The 21,186-nt window shown below is 43.3% G+C and overlaps 1 protein-coding gene across 2 annotated transcripts in view; it reads left to right on the top strand.

Moving 5' to 3' along the window:
* LOC115171459 (complexin-1) overlaps positions 1-21,186 on the top strand; it is a 59,255-nt gene that overhangs the window by 26,863 nt on the left and 11,206 nt on the right. For both annotated transcript variants that reach the window (XM_029728292.1, XM_029728284.1), the window contains exon 3: positions 13,507-13,685. In XM_029728292.1, coding sequence (XP_029584152.1) covers positions 13,507-13,685 — 179 coding nt within the window. The remainder of the gene's footprint in view (positions 1-13,506; positions 13,686-21,186) is intronic.

Below are 21,186 nucleotides of genomic sequence, written 5' to 3'. Positions count from 1 at the left end.
CTGTTACAGAAGCCAACGGTGACCTCAATTCTCAGCTCCCTCTCTCCCAGCCTGGCACTTCAAAGAAGAACTCAGCCCTGGTGGTATTCTAACGTCAGCCCTGGTGGTATGCTAACATCAGCCCTGGTGGTATGCTAACATCAGCCCTGGCATAAAAGCTTGTTATAATGACACTGACTTGAGATAATCGCATGACGGTTGGAATTCATAATTTTCAGTATATATATTTTTTATTATATTAGAAGAAGAAAAAACTAGCCTCCGCCAGGAGTTATGAAAACAAATGTGTTTAATAACACTTACAGTACGTGCCATCAAGTCAGGCAATTTTGACTTGCATATTTCAGAAATATTTCACATGACATTAATGTAAAGAGGCTGAAATCTGCAAATGTGACAAAGCTTTCAATAATTCAATGGGCCATCAACACAGAAAGGAGATGTTTTATTATACAGTTTCCCATCATTACAATAGGGTTTGTTGGCGCTGTGGGAGAAATATGGATTTAACCTCCATAACAATTGAATGCTGCTATATGAATGTTCTTGAAAATGCATTTCCTTTTTCAAGTCACTATTTGTCATTTGCATCAGTAAGCATTAGCGGTTAACACAAAGCACACATGAAGACAAAGGAGATTAATTTAGACTTAGTTTTCTCAGTATACCAAAGCAGCTGATATGTTCTATGTGATTGACTGTAAACGCTCAAGAGCCTAAGAAAACAGCACATCAAATGAAGAATGAAGGAAACAAATTGAATCAAATGGTGTGGATTCTAGAGGCATACGCTTGGAATGCATAGATGCAACAACTTTCAGAGATCTGCAGTGACACTCTTAGTGCTCCCACATAGGTGACATGCTGTGAAAGAGATTGGCATGAATTGGATTGTCATATATCACATGCTTAACCGAAACCATAGGAAATCAGCCCATGCATGACAGCGAGGGAAAAGTCATCTCGTATTTGAATGATGGTGTTAGTTATCTAAGAGATCAGATTGCCTGCGTGATCGATGAGTGTTTCTCAGGAATGGCAGAGCGGATGGGGAGATGGGATTATGCGCAGAAGGGAGTTAATGATTCGCTGGACTAATTAACGTCTTCCAAAGCCATGCAAGCACGGGATAAGAAAGGATTGAATCATACCATCTGACATTAGCGTGAAGCCAGGGAGTAAGATGGGAGCTGAAGGCAAAGCCACCAGGAAGAGACTGGGGGAAGGGATTGGAGCCCCAAGGCATACAATTCAATGTGCATGAATAACACTGAAAATACTGTAAATACCAAAGTATTAGAGAGCCCTCCTAATGCAGCAGAAATCTTAGGATAATGCCCAAGGTGATGGCAGCTTTGTAGGTCAGACCTCATTTTAATATCTGTTATATACCAGGAATAATATGCTCATTCATCACAGGCTTTCATCAAAAGCGATTTACAGTAAACATATTCTAAAGGCATATGAGGCTTATGTGGGAATCAAACTCACAGCCCTAGTCATGTTGCAAGCAACACATTCCAACCAACAGAGATATTGAAAAGCACATCTTTACATGTTCTTACAAGTACATGGTCTTTTCATATTGCGTGGGTAATGGGTTTGAGATTCAGATGTTCTAACACTATTTGTTGTCTTGGTCACTGGAGCCAGTAACCACTGAGATGCTTGTGGCCTACATTGGTCTTGCATCTCAACCTTTACACACAGTATCTTCTTGTCAAGTGAAATTTTGACTTGCATATTTCAGAAATATTTCACATGACATTAATGTAAAGAGGCTGAAATCTGCAACTGTGACAAAGCTTTCAATAATTCAATGGGCCATCAACACTTGTAAGAAAGGAGATGTTTTATTATACAGTTTCCCATCATTACGATAGGGTTTGTTGGCACTGTGGGAGAAAATGAGGAGAACAGGAAGGATGGTAATTATTTTAAGGCCAAGCAAAATGCTTTCAGAATATATGAATTTGTCACAAATGGTACCTCTTGAAATATTCCGTACTCCATGAAAACTATAGCAAATGGCTTTATGGGATTTAACCTTCATAACAATCAAATGCTGCTAGATGACTTTTCTTGAAAATGCATTTCCTTTTTCAAGTCACTATTTGTCATTTGCATCAGTAAGTATTAGTGGTTAACACAAAGCTCACGTGAAGACAAAGGAGATAATAACTCCTTTCTGTGCTTGCAAATATTGCCGCACGAAGGCAACGCACGCAAGTTGGTGGCAGAACACGGGGGGGATTCTTATAGAATGCCAGAAAAAAAAGCCTCTGTTTACATGTTGCTTATGAGTGCATTTCACACTACTTGTGGATTATAATTGGATTTTAAGGCTTGTATGAATGTCCTGCTTAATATAATGTTTGTGTCATCAATGCAAATCAACTGCATTATACTTTTTTTTAAAACACGTCAACTTCAACCAGTAAAATGGCTCTTTGGCTAGCTTTTGCTACAGCCTATATCAATGAGCGTTAGCATTCTAGCTAACAACTGTTGCATCCAAAATGGTTATTTTGTTTAAGATCACAACCAAATATAATCTTAGCAACTGTTCAAGCAAGAATCAAAACATAATTGTAAGCGTATGAGAACCCATAAAAGTTATTTTGTTTCGAAGTAATAAAAATGGCGATGGTTTGCTTACTGCAGCCAAAAGTCGCATGCATCAGTGCGTGACGTCAGTGTGTCGTGTACTGGAAAAGGGTCTATACAGAGACTCAAATAAAGACCCATACCTCACTCATATTCTGAATGTTCTTGAAAATGCATTTTCCTTTTTCAACTCAATATTTGTCATTTGCAACAGCAAGAATAAGTATTTAATTTTTAACACCAACACTAACCCAGTCCCCAATAACCAGTCTCTGAAATGATCACCACTGAGAGGACAATTGATGCTAATCTGATGCTCTAGATTCTAGGGGAATTCTTTGATGTTACCTGACACCATTGTAGTTCTAGTTGATTTAGCATGGATTGCAGTGATATGTACCCTACTGTATATCTTGCTCACGTTTCAGCTTCACATGTGACTTCCTTTCAAACAGAGAAGAATGGCATTAACAGAGAGCCAGAACTATCCACTTCAGTAGTTTAGCGATGGCTTTGAAAATACTGAGAGAGGAATGCTACCTCAGAGGATATTGCAATTGTCCTTCGTGTGAATGGGGTAGTGCAGTTGTCAAAGCAAGTAAACGGTTTTACAAAGAGATCTAATGCAGAGCTGTGCTGAACTGGGAGCAACGCCACCATTTCCACTCACGTAGAAAATATCATTACAACAAATGCCAATCTCCAAGGGAGGGCTACAGACCTGAGCTCTTGGTTGCCAAATTCACAATGCAAGCTCAAATAGATACTGTAGATATAACAGGTGAAACTATTCTGAGTAATGAAACATAAAACCTTTATGCTAGTTAATCAAAGTAATGCGATAATTGAGACAATGACGTGTACATGTAGAGTTGTTAATCACATAACAGTTGTGAAATGTGTTTCACAGGTGCTAACTTCACAGGTACTGATTGGGAGGTGTCTATTTACAAGGTGTGAGGTAATAGCATATGTGCAGTTCTGCCTAGGACGGTTATGGGGTTATGGTCCTAGACACAGTAGTGAATCTATATGTCTATGTAGATCTTTAAAAGCCAGACACAGTGGTGAATCTATACGTCTATGCAGATCTTTAAAAGTCAGACACAGTGGTGAATCTATATGTCTATGTAGACCTTTAAAAGCCAGACACAGTGGTGAATATATACGCCTATGTAGATCTTTAAAAGCCAGACACAGTAGTGAATCTATACGTCTATGCAGATCTTTAAAAGCCATTTTCCATCACCCTCTTTTATCTTGCAATTTAGTTCGTATGGATTTGATTACCTGTCATTTTAATTAAAAAGCCTAATTCTCTTTGCCCTACTTTCCAAACTAATCAAGTCATGTTTCAGAGGCAATTATATGGAAGCCTCGAAAAGTATGAGTTGTGCAAAATATTCCCGGAGTGACATCAGCTTAATTCCTTTTAACCACCACACCTGGCAAAACAAGTGAATAGGAACACAACTACGCTTGCACAAGCAATTCATAATTAGGACCTGAATAATTTGTAAGTTGACTGCGTGACCCTGGGAATCATCTAATGCATAAACAGTTTGGCGTGGGCGTCTATAACTAGCTACATCCAGATGAACCCATCTGAATAGGTCTTCTAATTGACAGCTAGATTCCCAATTGGGGACATGCTAATGTAATCAGCTTGATCTAATGACAGTTACACTTATCTTACCTCCTCCATCATAGGGGGGATCAGTCCTCAAAACAATGTTGGTAACGTAAACATATTTGAAACTTTTCTATTAATAATTCTACATAAATTCAGGTTGAGCAAGCTTTCAAAAAGACAGAGGCACGCAGAGGATGCTGATAATGGTGGAGAACAGCTACATATCAAAAGCATAGAAATTAGCTGAGGTGGCAGAGTCTAGGGAATTAAAAGAGAAAAAAGCAGCGGAGCAACAATTGAACCTTGGGGTATGCCATTTCTTCTTTAGTGCAAGGGCTAGGATGAAGTACCTTTAATGCCTTTCACTAGCCCAGGCATGACGAACGCAGTTAAATACTGTGTTCACTTTCTCTGGGTCAGGAGGAGTCCTGGCAGATCCACTCAGACAGCATACAGGTCAAAAGGGGTGACTGACTCTGGAGGGGAGAATGTTCACATCAACTCAACATCCATTTCCACACTATTGTCCTCCTGAAATTCAAGTCTGGTATTGTGTCTGAAATATGCAACAGAAATGACATGCCAACTTGTCATTATGTTGATTTGATTAAAGCATAGATGATAGAAACGTCTTTCTGTATCAAAGTAGTATTGGATTATTTGATACTTGGGGTGCAAGTCAGACAGAAATTGTAATTGAGTTATTTTAATATAAAAGTACACGATTCTTTCTAGAAGGAAAGGCATTCTGCAGACCTCTATTTTAGGTTAATTAGGACTGGTTTCATTCCCTTGTCCTTCATAGATGCTTTTAATGTTTACATATTATCTCATTGCAGCATGACATTTATTAGCAGCAGACTGGCTGATTATATTTAGACCGTGGTACCAAAATGAACGTTGAGGGATTTAAAGATTCCAGCTGTGCCCTTTAACAACCCTGGAGCATTGGACTAAACAGATGTATCTTTAGAATGAATACAAAGGAGAAAACTATGTTAGCACACAGCATTAGATATTAATACATTTTGTTAATGTAGGCTCTAATCTGTACTATACTGCTGTTCTCTGTAGAGGGCTACTTTATGCCCCATTTGAGTTTGGAAATGTTTTGTCTAAAGGGTATAGTGCCCTTCGGCTGCATAGTTCCAGCCTGTCACATTGTGTCTCGTTCAGTTTGGCTGAACCCTCTCATCATCCTGCATCTCCTCAGAACTGAAGGCTCTTGTTAAGCACAAAGCTTGTAAAAGTCACAGAACACAGACTTTTATTCAGCGTTTACTCAGCATGGTGTTTCATTTTATTTCACATCCTGTGAAGTGGGTCCTCTTGACTCCTCAGTTACCTCAGTATCAGTGGGTTGGTGTTTTCCGCCTCGCTGCCGTCCGTGACCGTTTACCCAGTGACACGAGCATTATAACTTATGGAGGTCCGCAATGGTCTTCTGTGATCTCTGGCAGGCAACCAAGTGAACCACCCCGGACTGCCCAAGGTTGCTACAGCACGCTCCACTAAAGACAGTGCTTATCTGAGGAAGCAGAGAAAATCTATTTAAAGGCAGCTAGTGGTACTGCAGGCCTACTCCTCCTATGATTGTGGCGAAAAGAGTATACAACTGTCCAAATGACATCATCATTGTGCGCCATATAGATTCTGTCTACATGCTCCCTTCGACAATACTAGATATATTCCCCTACACACTCCTACCACTGTGGGTGAATTCTACTTGATTGCAAATGTGGCTCTTGGTTGTGGTAAACAATGGACCATGGGTGATCTGCGTCCTCTGCAGATCGATTGGTGTGAGCCTCACAGTGATACATGCGTTCGGTCCTGCTAGCTCATCTCCACGCTGAAAGTCTGTGAGCTGCAGTCCAACGATAATGACGGAGAATGGGTGATAAAACGCAGCAATGTTGAACCTCCTGCCTCCGTTTTCCATCTCCCCACGGGAGATTTACTTAGATATGGTGGCTGTGGCTCCAGCTTACCTCAGCCGCCCTATTCCTCCCCCATCCCCCTTCACCAACACATAAAAACCCCCTGTCTCATTACGGCCTGTCTGCAGGCCAAATCCCTCAGCCCTTGGGGCCCTTTTATATTGTCACCCCCCCCCCCCCCTTCACCCACCACCAATAGATATATAATTCCAGATTATACCTTTGCACGCTGTTATGGTTTTGGGAGCTGCATCACTGGTTGGGAAATGGTGGATGTGTGTGGGGAGGCAAACTATTCTGCTGGGGAGTAGAGATTAAATGGAGAATTGATCTAGCTCTTGAAATCCATGTGAAAAAGCAAACTACCTCCCTGTGGTCAGTGTTTTTTTTATTTATTTAACCAACCAAGCTATTTCTTGGCTGTTTGAACAAACTGCTGTGTACTTTAGGTTGGTGCCTGCTATGTGTCTAGCTATGCAAAGACCGTTGCTTTCACAATATCCTACCACCTGACCATGCTTGAGAGGTAGCTTGAAGGAACAGCACAGTATTGCTGCACCCAAAGTAGGATGTTCTGTGGAAGATCCTTACGTCATAGTGTTTGTTGTCTATCACTATGTAACAATGAACCACATTTTGGAAGTAGCAAGACTCTCTGCAGGATTCCTACTGTTCAAATGATAATAATAATAGATTTCTGCAGTTCTTTTCATTACAGTACATGAAGAATCACAAAACAAATAAAAAATGAAGTTAGTAATTATGAATGAAGTTATTGATAGTTCATGTGGGCTAGATCGAGGGTCATGTGATGGGTGACAGATGGAGGAGAAGGAACACACAGTCCTTGAGCTGGTCCCGCTGCTCCGCGCAAATGCGACCTGTGTCTGGGCACAGCAGGGGCCGCCGTCACCGCCCTCGTAGTCCTTTAAAAAGGACAGCAACCTTCTTACACACACACACACACACACACACACACACACACACACACACACACACACATTTTTTTTTATTTTTATTTAACTAGGCAAGTCAGTTAAGAACAAATTCTTACAATGACGGCCTACTGACATAAAGGAACACACGGACATAAAGGAACACACGGACATAAAGGAACACACGGACATAAAGGAACACACAGACATAAAGGAACACACGGACATAAAGGAACACACGGACATAAAGGAACACACAGACATAAAGGAACACACAGACATAAAGGAACACACAGACATAAAAGAACACAGACATAAAAGAACACAGACATAAAGGAACACAGACATAAAGGAACACAGACATAAAGGAACACACAGACATAAAGGAACACAGACATAAAGGAACACACAGGCATAAAGGAACACACAGGCATAAAGGAACACACAGGCATACACACTTAGTGGTGCATATACAGTGATATCGGAAAGTTTTCAGACCCCTTGAGTTTTTCCACATTTTGTTATGTTACAGCCTTACTCCAAAATGGATTTGAAAAAAAAACAATCCACAGCACTCTACACACAATATCCCATAATGACAAAGCGAAAACAGGTTTCTAGAACATTTTGCTAATTTATTAAACAGAAATGCCTTATTTAGATAGGTATTCAGACCGTTTGCTATGAGACTCGAAAATTGAGCTCAGGCGCATCCTGTTTCCATTGATCATCCCTGAGATGTTTCTACAACTTAGTTGGAGTCCACCTGTGGTAAATTCAATTGATTGGACATGATTTGGAAAGGCACACCTGTCTATATAAAGGTACCATAGTTGAATGTGCATGTCAGAGTAAAAACCAAGCCATGAGGTCGAAGTAATCGTCCTTAGACCTCCGAGACAGCATTGTGTCGAGGCACAGATCTGGGGAAGGGTACCAAAACATTTCTGCAGCATTGAAGGTCCCCAAGAACACAGAGGCCTCCATCATTCTTAAATTGAAGAAGTTTGGAACCACAAAGATACTTCCTAGAGCTGGCCTCCCGGCCAAACTAGCAATCGGGGGAGAAGGGCTTTGGTCAGGGAGGTGACCAAGAACCAGATGGTCACTCTGACAGAGCTCCAGAGTTCCTCTGTGGAGATGGGAAAACTTTCCAGAAAGACAACTATCTCTGCAGCACTCCACCAATCAGGCCTTTAGTGTAGAGTGGCTGCCCGCTTGTATTTTGCCAAAAAGCACCTAAAGACTCTCAGACCATGAGAAACAAGATTCTCTGTTCTGATGAAACCAAGATTGAACTCTTTGGCCTGGATGCCAAGCGTCACATCTGGAGGAAACCTGGCACCATCCCTACGGTGAAGCATGGGGGTGGCAGGATCATGCTGTGGAGATGTTTTTCAGTGGCAGGGACTGGGAGACTAGTCAGGATCTAGGCAAAAGATGAATGGGGTAAAGTACAGACAGATCCTTGATGAAAACCTGCTCCAGAGTGCTCAGGTCCTCAGACATGGGGCGAAGGTTCACCTTCCAACAGGACAACGACCCTAAGCACACAGCCAAGACAACGCAGGAGTGGCTTCGGGACAAGTCTATGAATGTCCTTGAGTTGCCCAGCCAGGGCCCGGACTTGAACCCAATCAAACTTTTCTAGAGAGACCTGAAAATAGCTGTGCAGCGATGCTCCCCATCCAACCTGACAGAGCTTGAGAGGATCTGGAGAGAAGAATGGGAGAAACTCCCCAAATAGAGGTGTGCCAAGCTTGTAGCGTCATACCCAAGAAGACTCGATGCTGTAATCGCTGCCAAAGGTGCTTCAACAAAGTACTGAGTAAAGGGTCTGAATACTTTTGTAAATGTAATATTTCTGTATATTTTATTTTTATAAATGAGCAAAAATGTCTAAAACCTGTTTTTTCTTTGTCATTATGGGGTATTGTGTGTAGATTCATGATGGGAAAATGGTTTAATACATTTTACAATAAGGCTGTAACGTGACAAAATGTGAAAAAAGTCAAGGGGTCAGAATACTTTCTGAATGCACTGTACATGGACAGGAGTGCCATTGGCAGGCACGGAGAATCCCACACAACCCACTCACAAACACATACATAGTCACATACTGACAAGAGTGGTACATTTTGTTCTCTGCCAGTAACACCCACAAGGAGCCACCTCCAAACACCCACACACAACAGGAGGTTGGTGGTACCTTAATTGGGGAGGACGGGCTTGTGGTAATGGCTGGAGCGGAATTGGTTGAATGGTATCAAATACATCAAACATATGGTTTCCATGTGTTTACTCCATTTTCTCCGTTCCGGTCATTATTTTGAGCCGTCCTCCCCTGCCACACACACACACACACACACACACACACACACACACACACACACACACACACACACACACACACACACACACACACACACACACACACACACACACACACACACACACACACCCTGTCAAGTGTGCCATTTCATCCACTCTTCCAATCACTCTCACACTCTCCACCAAGTCCACAGCATGCGTTTACGTAACACGGCACATTTTAGGCGGACACGTGACCTTGCTCATCCACAACTTCAAATTCTCCTGATCCCTTTCAATTTCAACTCTTTGTGCACGATGCATACTCACTCCTTTCACCATTAAAAAGTGTCCCTCTGGACTGAACTGAGCTGAGGAGACCCTTTTAAGCTCTGTTGAGTTGGCGCCCTTTACCTCCTGTTAGCTAGACGCTACACAGACTCCTCTCAGTAGATGCGGCCGAAAGGCCTCAGCAACCAGACCATTTCCGTTAGCACTTAGGCTACACAGCTGGTAGGGAGTGGCACCACTAAGACTAAAGGGATGGTGGCTGTCTCATGCTGTTCCGCTGCAACTTTGTCACAATCAGATGAGCTAATTGGCCTGGGGAGCTGAGATTAAGCGTACGGTGTGATGGGAGAAGAGGAACAGAACAGCGTTGCTAAGAGAAAATTGTATTAATTAAAAGCAGATAACGTTCAGATAACGTCAACAATAATAAAGGCAAGCAAGGCTGAGAATATACAGTATACCTATGAAAGTTGTTTTGTCGCAAGCCAGGGTTTCCATGTAGGTTTTCTGATTTATTAACAGCCAAGGGCCAGGAAATAAATTCTAATTACTACATTGCACACACAGAGATGGTATTATGACCCGTTTATTATGACCCGTTTCATGACAAAATAATGTATTTAGAATTTAATTTGACTGTGTGATAGAGTTCTCTGTCACTATGTAACATGTTGGAAGTAGCAAGACTCTTTGCAGGATTCCTATTTTTCAGATGATGATAATAATAATAATAATAGTAGATTTATATAGTTATTTTCATTGAAGTACATGAAGAATCTCAAAACAAATGTGTGTGCAAGTTGGAAACATCTTCCCAGGCTACTGCCAACCACGGAGAGTGTTCACTCAAACGTCTGTGGTTCCACAAACACTGGAGGGAAATCACTGACACTGGCTCTTACCTTGTAGAGAAGTTCAATAAATTGTTTAGACGGGATATTCTTTATTCTGACCTTGAGTGAAAATATTAGTTAGAGTAAAATAATTGTTCCCCACGATGCCTCAATGTTTTTTTGTCCTTTGTAGAATGATCTTAGTAGAAGTCACTGCAACCAGTCTGCTCTTCAATACAGCTAATCACAGCCTTGCCTTTCATCAGTTCTACAAAAGTAATTGTTTTGTTCAGCTGTGAATTTATTACATTATAAGGGTTTTGTAGAAAGGTCAATAGTTGTATTGTCTCATTCAGATTTAGCTTTGTATTCATCTTGCTTCCAAATGGCTTACATTTAAAGACACAATGTAGCATTATACAATGAATACAGTGGACCATAATTGGAAATGGAAGCATCTAAAGGTTACAATATTATAGGTGGGGGGGATTGTGCAGTTTTAAACAGATCATTTTTCATTACAAATCTATGTGGTCTCCAATACTAAGGAGAGAAACTCCATTTAATTTAATTCACCCCTGCGTGTGTAAAAGCATAGCTTCCGCCCCTCTCCTCGCTGCTACCTGGGCTCGAACCAGGGACCCTCTGCACACATCGACAACAGCCACCCTCGAAGCATCGTTACCCATCGCTCCTTGCAGAGCAAGGGGAACAACTAGTTTAAGGTCTCAGAGCGAGTGACGTCACCAATTGAAACGCTATTAGCGCGCGCCACCGCTAACTAGCTAGCCATTTCACATCAGTTACACTCACCCCCCTTTTGACCTCCTCCTTTTCCGCAGCAACCAGTGATCCGGGTCAACAGCATCAATCTAACAGTATAGCTTCCGTCCCTCTCCTCGCCGCTACCTGGGCTCAAACCAGGGACCCTCTGCACACATTGACAGCAGCCACCCTCGAAGCATCGTTACCCATCGCTCCACAAAAGCCACGGCCCTTGCAGAGCAAGGGGAACAACTACTTTAAGGTCTCAGAGCGAGTGACGTCACCGATTGAAACGCTATTAGCGCGCACCACCGCTAACTAGCTCGCCATTTCACATCGGTTTTACATGTAACGTATCATCAACATTGGTGTTCAATGGCACATTATATGACATCCACTGTAGAATGAAACTGTTAAGACTGATGTGTAAAGCAACGAGGAGACCTCAACTGACCCTTTGTGAGATGTCGACAAAACCTAGTCCTAGTCGTTTGTTTGCTATGCTAACTCGCTAATGAAACACCAATAGACAGTGTGTTTATGAATTAACGTTCTCTTCTCAGGACGAGGTGCTGTAGCTTTGCCTAACTCCTGCTTGCCAGCATCAGAATGCAAAGTGGAGAGTAGCCAGCGACCCCGAAGGTCATGGCGGGCGATCTCATACATTTCGGGTTGAAACCAGATGGCCGTGTGTAATCTTCCTCCTCTGGAGAGCTGGGTGCAGCCTGGCTTGTCAGAACTTTGCACAGATTGGATCAAGACAGCGGGGCTAATGCTGAAAGCGTAAGCCTTTAGGACCGGGAAAGGCTCGTGAAGGATGGGGTGTGGTGGAGCCATCTCCACTGCATCTTCCTCTGTCATCAGGGAGGCCCAGTTCTCATTAAAATACATTTCCAGCGAGTTGGGGCATGAGCGGTGTGGTGTGTGAGGGTGTCTGGGTATCCATGGGCGGCCATGAGAGAAAGAGAGAGAGAGAGCACAGGCATGCATCCAGCTGTTGGAGGAGAGTAGGTGAAGTTTCCGGACTGAATACACAATGTCTCATGCCTCGACACGCTCTGTGTCAGACCTCGATGTGAGGAGAATACACATTGGAGCTGCCCTCTGCAATCTGACTCTCTCTCTAAATGTAGTATTTGGCTTTTACATCTTTTAAAGTTATGTAGACATTCTTTAATCTATTATTCATGAGTGTATTTTGCTGAAGTGTGTGGTCTTGATTTTAGGAAAATACACAAGCATCCTTCTCAGGGACATCAAAAAGGTAGCAAAGTGGATTTGTTTAATTTTACAGTGTAAGTGATCTGATTGTCCTAGTGTGATTTTTTTTGTCATAATGCTCAGAGCCGCTGGCATAGTGTCAGTTTTGCAGGTTAAGAAAACTGCTTAATTATGACGAGGTGAACACTTTCCAAAAAGTTGGGAAGGAAAACATGCTCACGTCCCAGATGTGATCTAAATGACCTGTCACCACTTACAACTACTTCAGCCAAATTTCTGCATTGAATAAACCATTAGATGTTAATCAACTCCCCTCTTCTCCATTTATAATAACTGCCTGCGTTTTTGTCTTCATGTTCTCTTTTCCTTCCCAATAGTCCAAAATTTCGACATACAGTATGTAAATGTCCATCTGCTTGGTCAATGCAGAGTATGTATGAGCAATTGGTCTCTGAGGTAATGCCTATTCACTTGGTTTTTGGCAAGTCTGTCCAGCTTCTTTTCACTTCGGAATAAAAGTGATCCAGTGACGCACTCAAGGGCTACGGTATATTCCGTAATGAAATTCAGATGTCATTGAATAAGACTTATCTTCTCTGTGCTCTTTTTTCTAGCATATCTAACAAGCCTGGCCAGGGGTAGAGATCAATGAGAGGATGTCCTATTATCTGCTTATTATCAGCTATCTTCAAATCCTGCCATAGAACTCCAAGCCATAAAAAAAGCCCTTTGTTCTCAAGTCTTGACCCACGGTCCAGTTGGAACATTTGTGTGTAGCTCAGCCTCTGACAGAGATAGCCATGGCCGAAGAGTCCAACACAAAGCCCATCAAAAGGAAATCATTTAGAGGGTCTTTAATTGGGTTCACGTTCAGAGTTGTTGTTTCCTCTGTTGTTCAATACTGTACTGTGGGTTCCCTCATAACAGACCCATGACTGACATTTCTTCCCTCCTTTCGTTCACCTCTTAAGGAGCTACCAAAGACATGGGGAAAATGCTGGGTGGGGAAGAGGCTGAGAAGGATCCTGATGCGGAGAAAAAGGAGGAGGAGAGACAAGAGGCACTTCGGCAACAGGAGGAGGAGAGGAAGGCAAAATATGCAAAAATGGAATCGGAGAGAGAAAACGTCCGACAGGGCATCAGGGATAAGGTAAAAATGTAATCCTGTTAAATTATGAATCTTATTTAAATATATTCAATCCCATTGCAAGTTTCATACTCACATGTGATTGCCTCCCGAAGCAAAACTCATGCATACATTATCATATGTAATGTCGCTGTGTGTGTGTGTGTGTTTGTTTATGTGTATGTCTGTCTGTCTTTGCATAAACAAACAATGCACTATGCTTGTTAAATTCCTATTTGATTATTATTTCTATGTCATCCAATGTTGAAAATCTGGTAGCTTGGTTCAGTAGCGGTGTCTTTTGAGCCTGGCAAGAAAAGAGTGACTTGATAGAACCTCAGAGAAACATGCTTTAGAGTTGGAGAATTAGCCATGAGCTTGAGTGAGTCCTGAGAGCACTTGCTTTGGAGAGAGACAGAAATGACAGTGCAGCTTCAGCAAGCGTTGGAAACCGAAGACTGTGGAGACTGACTAAATGTCTTCTTAGCAAAGACTAATTTCTCAAGCAAGAATTTATCTAGGACTGTCTGGGAGTGATCTGAGTGGGGAGGGGAAAACTGAAAACTAGCTGTTTGGTTTGGAACTCTTTCTTATTGGTCTATTAAAGTGGAACTGACAGCATTTTAGCAATATGAAATCTTATTCAAATCTGTTCAGGAAGGAAGGAAGAATATGACAAGCAATATGGTCATTTTCATGTATTTCAAAATTCATTGAATGTTAAAATTCTATAGCAATATAGAGTGGGAAAGCGTTAAGACAGCAAATAAAACCATCGGTCTTGTCCAGGAGTCTAAGAGGACCGGTGCGCCATAGCCAATCAGAGCTACAGTAGACCTATATGCAAATAATGCATTTGGTACACTGGCCATTTATTTTTTACCTTTATTTAACTAGGCAAGTCAGTTAAGAACAAATTCTTATTTTCAATGACAGCCTAGGAACAGGGGATTAACTGCCTTGTTCAGGGGCAGAACGACATATTTTTACCTTGCCAGCTCGGGCAAGGTAATGTCCTTTGGGTGGTGGCTGGATGTCCTTTGGGTGGAGGACCATTATTGATTCACACGGGATACTATTGAGCATGAATAACCCAGCAATATTGCAGTTCTTGACCCAAACTGGTGCGTCCAGTACCTACCCAATTCAAAAGCACTTACATCTTTAGTCTTGTTACGAACCGGCTCGTAGCCCATAACAAATAGGGAGAAAACACGGAGATAAATAAATAACCTAAATATATTTATTACACAAAGTAAACTATATACAAGTAACAGTGGTGTGTGAAGTGGATGCATGCATAGATGGTGATAATGAGGGGTGTTGAGAGGTGCCAAAACAAATGAACACAAAGAAGCCCCAAAATGTCACAACAAAAACAACAGTGTGACTGCGTGGAGTCACCTGCGTGGATTCACTCCTTGAGGTATGGGGGGAAAACAAGAGCAGAGAGAAAGAATACGGCAGACAGAGTGGGAGAGCCCCCCCCCCCCCATAAAACCGGTGACCACCAAGGACCCTGGACCACCACACAAACACACTGCCCTGGTTAAACGGCCCCACCCAACCTAGTCCTCCCCAGACCTCAGCAACCTTTGCACACAGGAAGCAACCTTTAAGAAGAAAGAAGAAAACAAGGACAGTGAGGAACAGATGACAGGAGCAATAGGACAACACAAAATAAACAGTGGCTGGTCACATGGATGACATGCATATGTCACAACACTCAGGGAAAGCGCGCATGAGAAAACGCTTGTCCACCTGTATCTGCATAAACCACTACGCAGTCCAAATAAACAGAGCACCCGACCGGAGACGATCCTATTCATAAGGTTCGGAAAAGTGACAGGTGCGTTACGTAGGCCGAAACCCATAACTGAATATGAGTACAGACCGAAGGGTGTAACAAAGGCAGAGGTTTTCTGTGCCCTACACATAAGTGGCACCTGCCAATAGCTCTTTAACAGGTCAAACTTGCTCACAAACTTCGCTAATCCGAACTGATCAACGCAGTCCTCCATCCGAGAAAGAGGAAATTAATCTTCCTTAGTGACACTGTTTGCCTTACGGTAGTCTGTACAAAATCTGTTTGTCCCATCCGGTTTACTGACCAAGATACATGGAGAAGCCCAGCTGGAGAAAAAAGGCTCAGCAATATCCATCTCAGCATCCAGACAACTGCGTTTCTCTGAAGAAACTCTATACAGTGAATTTGGAAAGTATGTAGCCCTCTTGACATGTTCCACATTGTTACGTTACAGCCTTATTCTAAAATGGATTAAATGAAATACAAATCCTCATCTACACACAATACCCCATAATGACAAAGTCAAAACAGGTTTAGAAATGTTTGCTAATTTATTAAAAATAAACAGAAATACCTTATTTACATAAGTATTCAGACCCTTTGCTATGAGACTGGACATTGAGCTCAGGTGCATCCTGTTTCCATTGATCCTTGAGCTGTTTGTACAACTTGATTTTAGTCTACCTGTGGTAAATTCAATTGATTGGACATGATTTGGAAAGGCAGAGTGTCCCACAGTTGACAGAAAAACCAAGGCCATGAGGTCAAAGGAATGGTCCGTAGAGCTCCGAGACAGGATTGTGTTGAAGCACAGATCTGGGGAAGGGTTCAAAAACATTTCTCCAGCATTGAAGGTCCCCAAGAACACAGTGCTCTCCATTCTTAAATGGAAGAAGTTTTGAACCACCAAGACTCTTTCTTGGGGGAGAAGGGCCTTGGTCAGGAAGGTGACCAAGAACCTGACGGTCACTGACAGAGCTCTAGAGTTCCTCTGTGGAGATGGGAGAACCTCCCAGAAGGATAACCATCTCTGCAGCACTCCACCAATCAGGCCTTTATGGTAGAATGGCCAGACTGAAGTCACTCCTTAGTTAAAGGCACATGACAGCCCGCTTGGAGTTTGCCAAAGGGCAGCTAAAGACTCTCAGACCATGAGAAACAAGATTCTCTGATCCGATGAAACCCAAGATTGAACTATTTGGCATGAATGCCAGGCGTCACGTCTGGAGGAAACCCTACGGTGAAGCATTGTGGTAGCAGCATCATGCTGTGGGGATGTTTTCCAGCGGCAGTGACTGGGAGACTAGTCAGGATCGAGACAAAGAGGAACGGAGCAAAGTACAGAGAGATCCTTGATGAAAACCTGCTCCAGAGCTTCCACGACCTCAGACTGGGGCGAAGTTTCATCTTCCAATGAGACAAAACTCCTAAATATTCCTTTCATCCTCGCCTGTGAAGATGACAGCCCCTCTTCAGCCATCCCACCAGCGGTGCACAGGCACTGCCGGAAACCACACACACATAAGACAACAGGGACTGAGGTGGCCTGGGAGACCCCCAGTCATCACAGAGCACTGCCAGAAGTCCGTGCACACCATGTCCAAACACTAGGTAATTTGGAATGAAACCTGTGAAACCTAACCATGGCAACCCCTCGTCCCAATCCTTATGCATCTCTGTACAATAAGCTTTCAAAGACTTAAGCGCGCTCCAGCGCTCCTTGACTCTGCGTGTGATAGGCCCTAACCAAATTGTGTTTAATATGGAGCTGTTGGAGAACCTGACCAAACAGACCATCTGAATATCCTTTTGGATTCCAAACCGCGAGAAACTGAGTCAAAGCTTTTAGCATGAACTTAGTCGTGATAGACCAGAGATGACAGGCAGCAGGAAACCTAGTGGTCTGACACTTCACAGTGAACAGGTAACTACTACCATTCTTAGAGCGAGGCAGAGGGCCAACACAGTGAACAGGTAACTACTACCATTCTTAGAGCGAGGCTGAGGACCAACACAATGAACAGGTAACGACTACCATTCTTAGAGCGAGGCAGAGGACCAACACAGTGAACAGGTAACTACTACCATTCTTAGAGCGAGGCAGAGGGCCAACACAGTGAACAATCAGATACTCAAAAGGCCGGCTGACTATGGGAATAGGAAACAGCGGAACCGGTTTAATAGCTTGATTAGTTTACCCGTTAATTGACAGGTTGATGAATGTAGAAACATCCCTCTTTAACTTAGGCCAAAAGAAATGTCTAAGTATGCGATTGTAGGTTTTCCTCATGCCCAGATGTCCAGGAGCATTGTCCTGGGAAGTTTTCAACACCAACTCACGAAACCTAACTGGTACAACAACCTGACTAATAGCCTCCCCCACAAAACTACTATGAGGCACCCATTCTCTCATCAGGACATCATCCTGGAGAAAATAGCCACGGGCGACATCTCCTAACTGTTTCACGGGCACAATTTGGTCACACAACTCTGTTCAACCCGATTCCCCTAATTAAAACACTATTCCCTGAATCAGTCTCAGCAGAGAAGGGTAACACAGACTAACACAAACAACCCAGAGGCACCTGTGTCCCTCAGGATCTTCACTGGCACTGGGTTGTTACTTCCTAACAGAGACACAAAACCCTCCCTAATGAAATGTAAATAATCTGGGTCAATTGGGACTTTCAAATGCACCTGGGCATGAGACCAAGTGAGAGGAGTGAATGGATGTCGGACAGGCGCTGCTGACGCCGTAGGCTTAGGTTTAACATTAGCACCAGTACTACATTTACCCTTAACCCTGAGAGCAGGACATTTGTTTTTCCAATGACCTAGATGAATGAAGCACTGCCCGTGAACCAGTGTCTCGGTGGGCGAGGCTCAAATCTCTCCGAAAGCCCCCACTCACTCGGAATACGGGGCTCTGCAAAGCCACTATTGTGAGTCAAAACAAACTCGTCCGCCAAAACTGCAGCTTCAGAGACACTCTTTTCGTTCATGTACTTGGCTATTCGATCAGGGATTATGTCCTTAAATTGCACTAGCATAATCAGATTACACAGCCCCTGGAAATTCTTAAGCGCAGAGACGGAACACTTGTGATTAAACTGTAAAGAACTCTCGCGTAAAATCAACATGAGTCTGTTTATCAACACTTTTAAAAGTTCTAAATCCTTGTCGGTATGCCTCAAGGACCAATTAGTAAATCTGTAACAGCGATTTTAACCTTAACATAGCTGACACTGTCGGCTACACCAAAAGCTGAATATGCTTCCTGCACTTTACCAGTCAACACATTGCAAGTGTGATCAAGAATCAGGCCAACTCCTAGCGTCAGCAACGCGCTCAAACGAAAAGAACATCTCAGGTTCTTTGTCATTACATTTTGGCTACAGCAGTAAGTTTCAAACGTGTCCGGGGCACCTCCGAGAGAGGAGCGACCCGTAGGTAAATCAGGGTCACCTTCCCTAAGCAAACTCTCCCAAGCGCTTTCCTCCCCTAACTAACCAATTCCAGCCACTCTTGTCGCAGCTTGATTTTAGCGCGCTCCAATTCCTGTTTAAATTTCAGTTCCTTATCATGCTTAACACGATCAGCACACTCCAATTCCAATTCCTTATCACGCTTAACACAATCAGCACGCTCCAAATCCTGTTTAAATTCCAATTCCTTATCATGCTTAACACGATCATGCTCGAACTGCAGCAGAAGCAGTTCTTTCTGCTGTTCAAAGGAAAGACTACTAGGGCCAACAGACGGAGCGGCCATTGTAGCAAAACTGGGAGACGGTGGGGGGTGGCAAGTCCTCGGCAGAGGCTGCCCCAGTGATAACTACGGGTATACCACTCTCCATCAGATTAGCCTTCAATATCAACCTAATAATTTTTGGAGGCGATTATCACTAATCAAATCAAATTTTATTTCTCACCTGCGCTGAATACAACAACTTATCATGAAATGCTTACTTACAAGCCCTTAACCAACAATGCAGTTCAAGAAATAGAGTTAATAAAATATTTACTAAATAAACTAAAGTAAAGAAAATCTAATCAATCAATAAGGTAACACCATACATTTACATAACAATGAGGCTATATACAGGGGGTTCAATGTAAGTCATCTGGGTGGCCATTTGATTAGTTTAGTTGTTAGAAGCTGTTAAGGAGCCTTTTGGTCCTAGACTTGGCGTTCCGGTACCACTTGCCATGCGGTAGAAGAGAGAACACTATGACTTGGGTGACTGGAGTCGTTGACAATGTTTTGGGCCTTCCTCTGACACTGCCTATTATATAGGTCCTGGATGTCAGGAAGCTTGGCCCCAGTGATGTACTGGGCCGTACGCATTACCCTCTGTAGTGCCTTACGGTCAGATGCCAAGCAGTTGCCATACCAGGCGGTAATGCAACCGGTCAGGATGCTCTCGAAGGTGCAGCTGTAGAACTTTGAGGATCTGGGGACCCATGCCAAATCTTTTCAGTCGCCTGAGGAGGAAAATGTGTTGTCGTGCCCTCTTCACAACTGTCTTGGTGTGTTTGGACCATGATAGTTTGTTGGTGATGTGGACACCAAGGGACTTGAAACTCTCGACCCGCTTCACTTCAGTCCTGTCGATGTTAATGGGGACTTGTACCTCCTTTTCCTATAGTCCCTGATCAGCTCCTTTGTCTAGCTCACATTGAGAGAGGTTGTTGTCCTAGTATCACACTGCTAGGTTTCTGACCTCCTCCCTATAGGCTGTCTCATCGTTGTCAGTGATCAGGCCTACCACTGTTGTGTCGTCAGCAAACTTGATGGTGTTGGAGTCGTGCTTGGCCAGACAGTTGTGGGTGAACAGGGAGTACAGGAGGGAACTAAGCACACACCCCTGAGGGGCCCCAGTGTTGAGGATCAGTGTGGCAGACCTGTTGTTGCTTACCCTTACCACCTGGGGGCGGCCCGTCAGAAAGTCCAGGATCCAGTTGCAGAGGGAGGTGTTTAATCCCAGGGTCCTTAGTTTAGTGATGAGCTTTGTGAGCACTATGGTGTTGAACGCTGAGCTGTAGTCAATGAACAGCATTCTCACATAGGTGTTCCTTTTGTCCGTGTGGGAAAGGGCAGTGTGGAGTGCGATTGAGATTGCGTCATCTGTGGATCTGTTGGGGCAGTATGCAAATTGGAGTGGGTCTAGGATTTCCAGGAGGATGCTGTTGATGTGAGCCATGACCAGCCTTTCAAAGCACTTCATGGCTACAGACATGAGTGCTACTGGGCGGTAATCACTTAGGCAGGATACCTTCGCTTACTTGGGCACAGGGACTATGGTCTGTTTGAAACATGTAGATATTACAGACTCGGCCAGGGAGAGGTTGAAAATGTCAGTGAAGACACTTGACAGTTGGTTCTTGCATGCTTTTAGTACACGTCCTTGTAATCCGTCTGGCCCGCGGCTTTGTGACCTGTTTAAAGGTCTTGCCCACATTGGCTAGAGAGAGCGTGATCACAGTCGTCCGGAACAGCTGGTGCTCTCATGCATGCTTCAGTGTTGCTTGCCTCGAAGCGAGCATAAAATACATTTAGCTCGTCTGGTAGGCTCGCGTCACTGGGCAGTTAGCGGCTGAGTTTCCCTTTGTAGTCCATAATAGTTTTCAAGCCCTGCCACATCCGACGAGCTTCAGAGTCGGTGTAGTATGATTCAATCTTTGGGCTGTATTGCTGCTTTGCCTGTTTGATGGTTCA

The sequence above is a fragment of the Salmo trutta genome, chromosome 3 (assembly GCF_901001165.1).
Source record: "Salmo trutta chromosome 3, fSalTru1.1, whole genome shotgun sequence".
Taxonomy (NCBI): domain Eukaryota; kingdom Metazoa; phylum Chordata; class Actinopteri; order Salmoniformes; family Salmonidae; genus Salmo; species Salmo trutta.
Note: the sequence above shows the minus strand (reverse complement) of the source record. Positions and strands in the feature narration are given on the sequence as shown.